General features: G+C 45.9%; 1 protein-coding gene across 1 annotated transcript in view; it reads right to left on the reverse strand.

The window, feature by feature from the left end:
• The window catches only part of CA12 (carbonic anhydrase 12), a 30257-nt gene extending 17368 nt beyond the window's left edge, over window positions 1-12889 (reverse strand). Inside the window, exons 1-2 of the mRNA XM_033071068.2 lie at window positions 12799-12889; window positions 3202-3222 (exon numbers count right to left, since the gene is read on the reverse strand). Coding sequence (XP_032926959.1) covers window positions 3202-3222; window positions 12799-12889 — 112 coding nt within the window. The remainder of the gene's footprint in view (window positions 1-3201; window positions 3223-12798) is intronic.
• Between the last annotated feature and the right edge of the window lie 890 nt (window positions 12890-13779).

Consider the following 13779-nt stretch of genomic DNA (forward strand, 5'->3'; position numbering starts at 1 on the left):
AAAGACGTCTGTAAATAAAGCAGGAATAATCCTGTGGATTGTGTGGATGCCCACTGCCCAGTGAGCTGAGCCAAACCCCCTCAGCACCAAGGCTGCACATGTGCATCGTACCATGTTCTTTGACAGCTCTGTGCTTTCCAGCCAACCCCACAGCACTGGTACTGCTGGGCAGTGCAGTACAATGCTCCTTCATGGGCAGCAGTGTCTGCTCCCAGGATGTATACATTTGAACTAAGGGGAAAACAGCCCTGTGAGACACCAGTGGTACCAACAGACTGTTGCTCTCATGACCAATTATTATTCATGTTGCTCCAGCTTCCCACAGTCTGTGCAAGTTCTCTTGATCTGAAGTAATGTAGTAAAACGCATTGAGTCAGTAACACAGGGAATGCCTGTAGTATTTCTGCAGCCAAGCAGAGCACTTCACCCTGTTTTCAGCCAGCTGCAAACTGTAAATCTGTTGTTTGCCCAGGGCTGAGGTGGTGGTGAAGGCTAAGAGTGCAGGCTCCCTGCCATGGTGACACAAGCATGTGGTTTCCATTTTGCTCAGTGCTCAGTAACACCATTCTGTGCACACAGAGCCAATATGTGTGCATCGTCCACACGTGCACAGAGGGAAACTTGTGAGATGCAGGAATTGCCAAGGGCTGTAGCTGTTGCCATTACTGCATTCAGGTGCTGTATGAGAAATTTGGGGCATGTTCTAATGTCTTCACTAAAGCTGGCATTTCTGAAGGGGAAGTGGGAGGGTCTTAGCATGGGTTCTCAGCACCTCACTGAATTGGAGTATTCAGCAGCAGCAGAATAAAAGAGTTTTCAAGTACAATTAGCCTGATGTCTGTTACCAACAATGCTTGTGTCTGCATTACAGCATAAAGTTGTCTCTTCACTTGCTAAAGTACTTTAATAATAATGTTTCTGCTAAAGCATGATGATAATTATGTTTGCACTATTACCTTAAACTTATCTGCAAAGCTAGTTTTCTCCATTGTAGCTGCTTGTCCACTCTGAAGGGGATTATTCTGGTTCTCTGATTTAATTCCAGCCCACTTACAACAGAAACAGACTCCAAAGAATTAAGCCTAACATCCACTTGTACCAGTTTTTTCCTGGGCAGAAAATTTCAGCCTGCACCTCACAGCCACACAGCAGCATTGCCAAAAGCTGCCTGCACATGCTGTCCTGAGCTGTGGGGCATTGGAATCTCTCTTTCAGTTCTTTAAGTGAAAACACTTTCCTTATGATACCCTCGGTCTGCTTTGTCCGTGTTACAGAAGGTGGAGCTGCCCTTCAGAGAACACAAAGCAAGCCTCTGTCAGCTGGGGTGAAGGGCTCACTGCTCTGTGGTGTATGCACAAGGGTAGTGAGAACAGGAACAACAAACAGCACTGCTGCGGTTTGACTAAGGACAGAGGAGAGGTTTAGCCTTTATATTTGATGTATCTAATGCAGTAGTTTCAATTATAGGCAAGGCAAACTCATTTCTTTGGAAGCCTGTGCTGGACAGATAAGGCTGATCACATACAGTGTCATTTTGCTTTGCCACTATGGCCTGAGGTACTAACACTGCATCATCAACATGCAGTTGTACATATTGTAAAATATGTAAAATACTCAACAAATAGAAGTCTGACAATGAGCACTTAGATTTCTCCTCCACCCTTAATCTTGTACCTTGACCCTCACCCTGACATCAGTCTGCACTATGGTTATGATGGCTTGATTTCCTTTCCATTCCTATTGACTTAATTTCAGTGAGAGGCACTGCAGAGTGTTTCAGGGGCAAAGGTAAACAGCGAAAGATTTAGGATGCCAAAAGGAACCAGGATCAGTAGAAGGGTATGGAGGGGCTCTTTCCTGGCTTAGCACAGTCTCTCTAATAGTTTTGTTTTTTTCTCTGTGGGGATCAATGCTCTAACTCTGCTTTTCTGTACTATTCTGTACAAGTTCAGTTGCCACTTCGGTTTTATGAAGTTACTTTTATTTATTTGCTTTCATATGTTTTTCTAGATTTGTTTTGAAATCAGTAGTTGAAGGAAAAAGATAATCTGCTTTGTGAACCTTCTCTCTTCCTCCATACATTTAGAATCATTATGCAGTATGAGAGAATGCAGTATGGAAGCGCTTAACAGAAGCTGATGAAGTCGGGCACTGAGAATAATACACTTTGAAATCAACCTGGTACCCAAATTCCTAGGAAGAGAGAAGTAATTAATTTAAAGGATTACCCTGTGGAGGAGGGCAAAACTTCTGCTTTCATGGTAGTAAAAAAAGTCTTGTTTTCCTTTCTATCCAACAGGGTTAGATTTATCTCATGGCTGCTGTCAAAGTGGAAACCCCAGGGTTTTATTAAAGCTGGGTCAAGCTTTTTCCCTGCTGGGAATGTGAGGTCTGTGCATGGGCACTGACAGATAGACTGACAGTTCTCCCTCTGCTTATGTGAAGCCAGTCAGGTAAACTGAATCACAGCAAAAGGAAGGAGCTCCTAGCAGCAAATTCAGTCTTAGAGGTTCTTTGTGCTGTCTTGGAGCAGCACCAAAAGCTTAAGAACAAGCATTTTTTTCTAAGATTCTGCATACTGCCTACTTCTGTGAGGGTATTTGGCATATAAAATACTACTCTGAATGAGGAAATACCTGGCTAGAGGATTTGATAAATTAAAAGAAAAACACTAGATAATTCTTTTCCTGAGCAGCCACCAGGTCCTTCTGAGTTAGTAGATGACTAAAAGGATTAGTTACAAATTAACATTGTTTTCTTAAAGATTATTCATTCTGCTTTGTCACTGCTGGCATCTTCGGGGACCTGAGCCTCCAGTAACAGAATACAGGTGAACTCTGATTCTGCTTGAAAAAGAAGACTCATGTGGGTGGGGAGAGAATGCTCTTTGCAGAACTAGGCTGGAGTGTGTTGCTAGCCTGTGTCTGCTGAGGAAACAGAGGCTTCAGGGACCCTCTGCAGCTGTAGGGTGAGTTTCAGTCTGCTGAAATTCCTGTCATTCCACAGAGAAATTCAGAACTCAGTAATTGGTTCTCAGTCAGTTATAAAACCTGATGGATGAATAACAGATTTCGAGAAAATTGACCAGATTCAAACCTGGGTAAGGATCCCAGTAAGTACTCACCAGAATACATTTGACACGTTGTCCTTAAGGTACAGAAGAAGAAAGACATAATTTTGTATGTATGATTTAGTACTTACCAATATATGACCATTTGGACCCTGTTTAAAGACAAAAGAAATATTACTGCATTTGATTTTACTCTGTAAAGAAACAAATTGCTACCTAAACCCATCTATTGGATATTGCAATACTTTTGCCTCTTTCTAGTCCCTATGTTGAGCAAAACATAGATAATTTCAAACTTTTTGACACTTTATAAACCTTTCTCATTCAAATTGTTGCTATAATTATCCCTGTGATCCTGCTCATAGGGCTGAATTTCTTGTCACTTAAATTTTGGGGCAAGACTGCACTCAATACTTTTTTTTTTAATTGGAATATCCACAGACTTGTCTTTAGGTACACCCTTGGGATTTTTCTCTGGTTAGGAAGCTAAGGAATATAAGCAGAATGTAACTATGATGAGCCCCCCCATGACTTGTTGAGGAATTTGAAAACATGAGTGGACTGCCAGTTGCTACACTGAGAAGCGATGGACAGAAATGAATAGGTGGACTTTGAAAAAAGGGAGCATGACACATGAACCCATATAACTCAGAGAATCCCAGGGAGGGTCAGTGAGTGTTAAAATTATCAATACTCATCCACTGCTTAAGGAACTGAACTTGGGACAGTATCTCTGCATGTTTTTGGAAATGTCTTGACTTATTAAATGCTCTTTTTAATAATTTTTTTCTGGTCCTGAAACCTACTTAAAATCACTCAGCTTGCTGCATAATTAGGGGTGCTCATCTTGACAGATCTGAACAGATTGGGTTATCAGGCTAATGCTGATCTTTACTCTCTGCAAATTTAATTTTATTTCTGCTTAGAAAACAGTCCTGAAATAGAAATCTTGCAAACACTCATTATGCCTGTGAGTGTGTCTGTATGCATGCAGCCCAATATTTATCATTACATGCACTTGTCTACTCAATACACGGTTCTTGGCAGCATTTCTTGGAGTGTGGTCACAGATGCAGTTTTCCCCTATGAACATTGTGTTGAAACATTTCGGATTAATTTGTAGGGATATGGAAACCAGCTGCACTTTGTATTGGTATGTGATGGGAACATGAAACTCTGCTTTAAGTTTGTTTGGACCAGTGTGCCTTGTTCTTTTACATGGGAATTTTCAAAGCAAGTCTGTGTCATCATCCTGGCTCAAGTCCTCAGGTTCTTCTGATAGAAGAATTAATGTTTCAGATTTCAGGATGAGAAACCTCATTCTCCTCTTGCCTTCTCTCTGCAGGGGATTATCTCTTACTGGGGTTTTTGGGGGTTGCTTCTATCCTTTGGTCATTCTGTAGACAAAATTTGCATAAAGGTAAAAAATAACAGGCAGTAGGTTTTAGAAATATTCTCATTTGAGCAGGGTTTGAAGAAATACTGGCTTAACTACAATAGCTACTGTATTCATGCTCTTACTGACCATTAAAATGTGTATGAGGTGTCAAAACTCTGATTTTTATAATTTAAAGCACTTTTAAGCATTTACAATATTTTTGTCAGTTATGCCACTTGTCACAAAAATAAATTAAAGCTTCAAGTCTTTTGCCTTAACCTGTGAGCGTTTTGATGATCTGCAGCTCACTACCATTATAACTTTATGGTGAGCACAGCCATAGAACTGCTGTGGGTAGGGCTGAGGCACACTGATGCTCATTTCATCTTGGATCAGGAGATGAATCAATTACCAAATGTCAGAACCTTCTTGATTTTGTCTGAATGAACACAGAGAGCTGTATTCAGACCTCAGATCCTGAGCAAAGTTGCTTTCATTCTGCCTGATAATGAAATGAGAGTCAGGGAGACTGTCACACAACATCAAATTGGAGGATTCACATCTAGAAGTGAACATTCAACAGCTCTGTGTCTGTGAACACTCTCCTGGCTCTTTATTCATGTTGGGATGAGTATGAGTTACATGCCCATTCATGGCAGAGGGGGTTCCTAGAACCAGTGTACATTAAACTGATCAGCAGCCAGGAAAAAAATGCATTTCTAGTGTCACTTGAGAGCTGGGAAATCGTGAGTGCTTGTAGGTGTGATAATCCACTTGGAAAGATATCTGAGACAGGCAGATACTCTAGCTCTTGCCATTTCTTGGTAATGGGTTCCTAAGTCTGAGACAGGCACTCTCTAGAATTCCCTTCAGGATGTATCATAAGACATACCTTTTCAATAACTCCTTTCTATTCCAAACTTTCTGTATGGTCACCAAAAGTGCCTGTAAAGCATCAAGCTTTATTTATTCTGTTCTCGAGAGCATCAGGCTCTAGGAACCTCTGTCCTTCAGATGGGAGATTCTGCTGTAGAATATAGGCATTTTTCAGAGGACATATGCACAAAATAAGAAGATGACCTTAAAAGTTTGAATTCCATGCCTTTTGCTGCTCATGCAAAAACCTGGTAAAAGGCTTGTCCCGACAGAGCTCTGCATGAACCAACAGCTCTGGATTGTGTTTGAACCTCCTGGATTTTTGTCCCATGAATATATGTGCTGAGTAAGTGCTCTCACACAAAACTTTACAATTCCCCTCATATCCTATAATAACACTGGCTAGATTATAATTAGTTTGAAAAAATGGAAATTGATTATAATCAGCTTTAATAGATGAGCACTGATTCCTAAAAAGAGAGTGCATAGTGGCAACCTCCTGAAACTAGTCTTGTTTCCATATAAGAGAATGACCTCTAGTCTATGGGGCACTTGTTGTGGGTTGGTGAGGTTTAGAAATTTTTCCCATTATTATGTTAAGCTAGCCGGGATGGCTCTCCTATTAGCCGTTAAGAGCTGGAGACAAATGACTAGCTGAAGCAAGCTGATGACCCATTAGGGAAAGGTGGAGTCCTGCTTTTGTTTTCGGCAAGTAAGAGGACACTGAGGATAGGAGAACTCTACAGCTCGCCGGCCGAACTCGAGGAGAGAGGTTCTTTTTCTCCTGTTGGGATCAGGCTTCTTGGATTTGGACTGCTAAAGCTTCCTGCTTCCTCTGAACAACTGGGAACTGGGACGCCCACGGTGAGCAGAGTTTCCTTCCTCACCCTTTTCTTCCACCTGGGGCACTGAGGCCACCTGGCCCCCTCCCCTGCCCCTGCAGCAGCCGCGACTGAGAAGCCGCCCGCCCTGGTCCATCGGAGAGCCATCGGTGACTGAAAAAGGGACTGGGACTGAATTCCATTCTGTTCTGTCACTGTTTTTTTTCCTTTCGTATAGCTGATGCTGTTTTTGTTTGTCTTATAAATGTTTCAGTAAAGAACTGTTATTCCCAACCTATACCTTTTTTGTGCCTGCGAGTTCCTGAATTCCCTTTTCCTGGTAATACTGTCCCTTTAAACCGGGACAGATCTTGGTGCCCGAACGTGTGGCACGAGGTTAAGGAATAACAGTTCTTCGGTTGCCTGAGACTGTTTTTTTTTTTTGTGTGTGATAGCAACATGTGGTCCAGTTTAATCTGGTTTGGGCTGCACGTGTTCATACATGTATATCTCCCATTTGCAAACCCTTACATAAGCATGGGCCCTGTAACTAAGGCTACTGTAACTGTTATCGAACTTGCTTTATGGGTTGATAAGGTGAGGAATTCATGGATTTTAACTTCCTTTGGACGGCGGGTACATGGATTCAGGGATACCACACACTAAATGCATGTTTTTGGGATTACTTTAATAATGGCACCTACTGTGAGAGAATAACACCAGGGGAAATTTTCTCCCAACCCCTCACCCAAATTTTTGGGTCTACCCCACCAGTTTTTGAAGGGTTCAGATTTCCTCTGAATGCTAATGATATCATACAGTGGCTAGTGTTACTGATAGGCTTGTCCTATTTAACATTAAGAGATAACGGGGGATTGAGCTGGATAACAACTCTGATACCTACTCCAGGAAATAGGGGTGCTGCCACAGAGCCTGACCCTGCCCCAGAGACTAGGGATGCAGCCACAGAGACTGACCCTGCCCCAGAGACTAGGGATGCTGCCCCAGAGCCTGACCCTGCCCCACAGCCCATCTCAGAAAGAAACCACCCGGAGTGGGTGGGGCTTCTAGTGAAGCAGATGAGTGAGATGGGCCAGATGATGAAGGAGTACCTCTCCCCAGCTGGTGAGAAGTCCTGCCATAAAGGGGGAGAATCCAGTGATGCTGTAGTGGAACCCATAGGTGTTACATCTGCCCAGGGTCCAGCTGAATTGCAAGGGCACTCACAGCCAGCAGCAGTCGCCCCTGTAGAAACTAGGAAGTCTAAAATGAAAGCAAGGCACCTAGACAAAGAGGACCAGAGAGGAGGGCCCTCACAACCAGCAGGGGAGCCAGAGGTTGAAATCATCACTGAGTCCCTGTCTTATGAAAATCTCCGCAATCTGCGGAAAGATATTGCACGACGGGGCCGGGAGGCTTTGACAACTTGGTTACTTCGGGTCTGGGACCTTATGGGTACAGGTGTGCACTTGGATGGTACAGAGGCAAGGAATTTGGGATCCTTGTCCCAGGACTCAGGTGTGGACCAAATATTCGTAAGGGAGCCAGGCCCACTTCCCCTCTGGGAGCGGCTTTTAATGAGTGTAAGAGAGAGGTTTGTCAACAAAGAAAGAATGCAGGAGTACCATAATAGAATGCATTGGAAAACCGTTGAGGAAGGGATTCAACAGCTGAGAGAGGTGGCGGTACTGGAGGTACTCTTTGGGAGGGATGGACAGCATGACAATGACCCTGACAAGGTCAGGTGCACAGGTCACATGCTGTGGAACCTGGCAAACCGAGGGCCATCTCAATATACCACCTTCATTGCAATGATTAATGCTGATGAGCACCGAGAAACAGTGAGCTCTGTTGCTAACAAGCTTAGGGATTTTCACAGTATGATGAATGGCGTAGTGCAGGCCCAGGTTTCTTCCGTGGTCCAAGAGATGAGGGGGATGAGGGAGGAGATCAGGGAGGTGAGGGGGATGAGAGGTGACATAAGTGAGATGAGGGAGGAGATCAGGAAGATCAAGGCAGCACCAGTGCGAGCCTCATACCCCAAGGTTACAGCCCAACGCTCCCCAGCTAGTGGAAGAGGGTACACCCCACGAGCTGACCTATGGTTTTTCCTGCGTGACCATGGGGAAGACATGGGAAAATGGGATGGGAAACCCACTTCTGTCTTGGCAGCACGGGTGCGTCAACTCAGGGAGGGAAATGCTAACCGAGGGAGCTACACTAAAGTGAAGGTAGCCTCAACCTCCCATGACCAAGGTGCTGGGCATTACAGAAGGGAGGATGATCTGTCAGACCCACTTGAAGGAACCTCCACTATGTATGTTCAGGAAAGGAGTAATAGCCAGGGCTAGAGGGGCCCTGCCTCTAGCCAGGGAGAGGCACGGGATAACAGAGTCTATTGGATGGTGTGGGTCCGATGGCCTGGCACATCAGAACCACAAGAATACAGGGTATTAGTTGATACTGGTTCACAATGCACTCTAATACCATCAGAACGTGGGGGAAGAGCGTGTTTCCATTGTTGGGGTGACGGGGGGATCACAGGAATTGTCTTTGCTGGAAGCTGAGGTGAGCCTGACAGGAGAGGGGTGGCAGAAACATCCGATTGTAACTGGCCCAGAGGCACCGCCCATTCTAGGCATAGATTTTCTCAGGAGTGGCTACTACAAAGACCCAAAGGGATACAGATGGGCTTTTGGAATAGCTGCTGTAGTGGCAGAGGGCATTAAGCAGTTGAACACCTTGCCTGGACTGTCAGAAAACCCATCTGCAGTGGGACTTCTGAAGGTGGAAGAGCAACGAGTGCCAATTGCCACCTCAACAGTGCACCACCAGCAGTACCGGACGAATCGAGATGCTGTGATCCCCATCCACAAGATGATCCGTGAGCTGGAGAGCCAAGGGGTGGTCAGCAAAACCCACTCACCCTTCAACAGCCCCATCTGGCTCGTGCGCAAGTCTGATGGAGAATGGAGATTGACTGTGGACTATCGTGCGTTGAACGAAGTGACTCCACCACTGAGCGCTGCTGTGCCGGACATGCTGGAACTCCAGTACGAGCTGGAGTCCAAGGCAGCAAGGTGGTATGCCACCATTGACATTGCCAACGCATTTTTCTCCATTCCCCTGGCAGCAGAGTGCAGGCCTCAGTTTGCCTTTACATGGAGGGGCGTGCAGTACACCTGGAATCGTCTGCCCCAGGGGTGGAAACACAGCCCCACCATCTGTCATGGACTGATCCAGGCTGCACTGGAAAAGGGTGAGGCTCCAGAACACCTTCAATACATCGATGACATCATTGTATGGGGGAACACGGCAGTGGAGGTATTTGAGAAAGGAGAAAAGATCATACAGATTCTGCTGGGAGCCGGCTTTGCCATTAAAAAGAGCAAAGTCAAAGGACCTGCCCGAGAGATCCAGTTCCTGGGAGTAAAGTGGCAAGATGGACGGCGCCAGATCCCCACTGAGGTCATCAATAAGATCACCGCAATGTCTCCACCAACCAGTAAGAAGGAAACACAAGCTTTCCTAGGTGCCATAGGCTTTTGGAGAATGCACATTCCTGAGTACAGCCAGATTGTGAGCCCTCTCTACCTGGTCACCCGTAAGAAGAACGATTTCCACTGGGGTGCTGAGCAACAGCAAGCCTTTGCCCAGATCAAGCAGGAGATCGCTCATGCAGTGGCCCTTGGCCCAGTCAGGACAGGACCAGAGGTAAAGAATGTGCTTTATTCTGCAGCCGGGAACCATGGCTTGTCCTGGAGCCTTTGGCAGAAGGTGCCTGGGGAGACTCGAGGGCGACCTCTGGGATTCTGGAGCCGGAGCTACAGAGGGTCTGAAGCCAACTACACTCCCACAGAGAAGGAGATCTTGGCTGCCTATGAAGGAGTCCAAGCTGCCTCAGAGGTGATTGGGACGGAAGCACAACTCCTCCTGGCACCCCGACTACCAGTGCTGGGGTGGATGTTCAAAGGAAAGGTTCCCTCTACCCACCACGCCACCGATGCCACATGGAGCAAGTGGATTGCCCTCATCACGCAACGCGCCCGCATCGGAAACCCAAATTGCCCTGGGATTTTGGAGATAATTACGAACTGGCCAGAAGGTGAAAATTTTGGTCTCGCCGATGATGAGGAGCAAGAACAAGTGAGCCGCGCTGAGGAAGCCCCACCGTATAACCAACTGCCAGCAGATGAAACACACTACGCTCTTTTCACCGACGGCTCCTGCCGCGTCGTGGGGATGAACCGGAAGTGGAAAGCAGCCGTATGGAGCCCCACACGACAGGTTGCACAAGCTACTGAAGGAGAAGGTGGATCAAGTCAATTTGCTGAACTCAAAGCTGTTCAGCTGGCCCTGGACATTGCTGAAAGAGAGAAGTGGCCAAAGCTCTACCTTTATACTGACTCGTGGATGGTAGCCAATGCTCTGTGGGGTTGGCTGGAAAGGTGGAAAAAGGCAAACTGGCAACGTAGGGGAAAACCAATCTGGGCTGCCGACGAGTGGAAAGACATTGCCACCCGGGTAGAGAAGCTACCTGTGAAAGTTCGTCACGTGGATGCCCATGTCCCCAAGAGTCGGGCTAATGAGGAACACCAGCACAACGAGCAGGTTGATCAGGCCTCAAAGATAGAGGTGTCACAAATAGACCTGGATTGGCAACACAAGGGAGAATTGTTCCTGGCTCGATGGGCCCATGACGCCTCAGGTCATCAGGGCAGAGATGCCACGTATAAGTGGGCACGAGACCGAGGGGTGGATCTAACCATGGACAGTATCTCTCAAGTCATCCATGACTGTGATACGTGCGCTGCCATCAAACAGGCCAAGCGAGTGAAGCCCCTCTGGTATGGCGGGCGTTGGTCCAAATATAAGTACGGGGAGGCCTGGCAGATTGACTACATCACACTGCCTCAGACCCGCCAAGGCAAGCGCTACGTGCTGACCATGGTGGAAGCCACCACCGGATGGTTGGAGACCTACCCTGTGCCCCACGCCACTGCTCGGAACACCATCCTGGGCCTTGAGAAACAGGTCCTTTGGAGGCATGGCACCCCTGAGAGAATTGAGTCAGACAATGGGACTCATTTCAAGAACAGCCTCATAAACAGCTGGGCTAGGGAACACGGCATTGAGTGGGTGTACCACATCCCCTACCATGCACCTGCAGCTGGGAAGGTCGAACGGTGCAATGGCTTGCTTAAAACCACCTTGAAGGCACTTGGTGGGGGGACTTTCAAGAACTGGGAAAGTAATCTACCAAAGGCCACATGGTTAGTGAATACCCGAGGTTCCACTAACCGAGCAGGCCCTGCCCAATCTGAGCTCTTGGGAACACCAGATGGGGATAAGGTTCCAGTGGTACACATGAGAGGTATGCTAGGGAAAACTGTTTGGGTGAACTCTGCCTCCAGCAAAGACAATCCTGTCCGTGGGGTGGTTTTTGCTCAAGGACCAGGTTGTACCTGGTGGGTGATGCAAAAGGATGGAGAAACCCGATGCATACCCCAAGGAGACCTTGTTCTGGGGTGAACTACCTATGATACTGTGTCTGTAACTGCATGTATGTATGTAATTTAAAGGTTCTAATTTAATGTAGTATGTTAGCATGGAAAAAATTTGGGGTGGATAATGTTGTGGGTTGGCGAGGTTTAGAAATTTTTCCCATTATTATGTTAAGCTAGCCGGGATGGCTCTCCTATTAGCCGTTAAGAGCTGGAGACAAATGACTAGCTGAAGCAAGCTGATGACCCATTAGGGAAAGGTGGAGTCCTGCTTTTGTTTTCGGCAAGTAAGAGGACACTGAGGATAGGAGAACTCTACAGCTCGCCAGCCGAACTCGAGGAGAGAGGTTCTTTTTCTCCTGTTGGGATCAGGCTTCTTGGATTTGGACTGCTAAAGCTTCCTGCTTCCTCTGAACAACTGGGAACTGGGATGCCCACGGTGAGCAGAGTTTCCTTCCTCACCCTTTTCTTCCACCTGGGGCACTGAGGCCACCTGGCCCCCTCCCCTGCCCCTGCAGCAGCCGCAACTGAGAAGCCGCCCGCCCTGGTCCATCGGAGAGCCATCGGTGACTGAAAAAGGGACTGGGACTGAATTCCATTCTGTTCTGTCACTGTTTTTTTTTCCTTTCGTATAGCTGATGCTGTTTTTGTTTGTCTTATAAATGTTTCAGTAAAGAACTGTTATTCCCAACCTATACCTTTTTTGTGCCTGCGAGTTCCTGAATTCTCTTTTCCTGGTAATACTGTCCCTTTAAACCGGGACAGCGCTTTACAAGGATTGCTTTTTTCTCTCTGGTTTAAAAATAAACATGCAGAGGGAAAGGTGTGATGCTTCCACTAACTCTGCAAGGGCCAGTTTCTGCTTCATTTTATGAGAAATAAAAAGATCACAAACCAAAACATACTGAGCATGCAAGAAGTCTGTAATGATAACTAAATCAGAGGAAAAATTCCTCTTCCCTCTATGTGTCAGAATACTTATTCTGAGAAATTGAAATAAGAATACTAACTCCAAACAATGACAGACTGCAACAATATACAACTTCAAGCATGATATTGAATAGTAATAATGAAAGGATGCCATTTTTCTGCATAAATAGTTGCCCTAAGGCACAAGAGACAATAAAATAGAAAGCTAAGAGACTTTACCATTCAACGCCGCTTGCAGTGAGAGCTGTATCTCTAGGAAGAAAATAAGCACAGTAGCCACTGTGGCTATACTGAAGCTCTTGGCTGACATCTCAAGGAAAGGCTTAGAATATTCCAACAGTTCACAGGTTTCTTTGCACTCTGAAGAACTCCCTTGTAGACATGTGGCAAATAGCAGAATGCACATATGCAGAGCTTCTGCTAATGAGTTATTGCCCTCCTCTGCCCTTTTCTCTCTCCTTGCCTTTAGGACTGCTTTTTGTAAAGCTCCTGAGACTCAACCCAAAACAAATGATGTAATCAGACCTGACTCTATGTCACAACACCCTCAGATCATATCCTTCATTACTTCAGTTTTAGTGAGGTCCTCACAGGGCAGACTCCAGCACTGACAGAGGGAATTTAAATATGGAACTTGAGAAATTATTTAGCAGAGACAAGAAATGCTTTAAAAAGCTGCACTCCTATGGGCTATACCACAGTAGAGCTTTTCTAGCCTGTTTCCCTCAGCTCCCATTTTTGGATCAGCTGGATGTAGTACAATGGCCCACTGTGAGGACTGGAGGGAAGGGAGGAGAAATGAGGCTCTGTGAGGGACTGGTAATAAAGGGACCATGGACACTTCCCATGAAAACCATCCAACTTGTCAGGAACAGATTTTTTTTTGAGCTGAAGGTTCTTGGAACCAGCAGGGCACATGAAGTAAGGAGGACTGAAAATTCATGAAGCAGCAGTCCCAGAATCTGAAGTTATTCAGGACACGTATGGAGAGGGGTAAAGAGGACCGCAGGGTATAAGGTAATGTCCTCTTCTGTCAGTGATTGAGGAATAAGCTCTTAGAGTGAGGATAGCAGAGGAGAAGAAGGCAGGCTGGAAGAGATTATTGGTTTTATTTGAGTACATTCTTACTTATAATTGTTATTAGCAGCTTGCTACATATCAGTAACAACTTTATCATGTATTAATATCGATTGGTCAAAC

Source organism: Catharus ustulatus, chromosome 12, assembly GCF_009819885.2.
Source record: "Catharus ustulatus isolate bCatUst1 chromosome 12, bCatUst1.pri.v2, whole genome shotgun sequence".
NCBI lineage: Eukaryota > Metazoa > Chordata > Aves > Passeriformes > Turdidae > Catharus > Catharus ustulatus.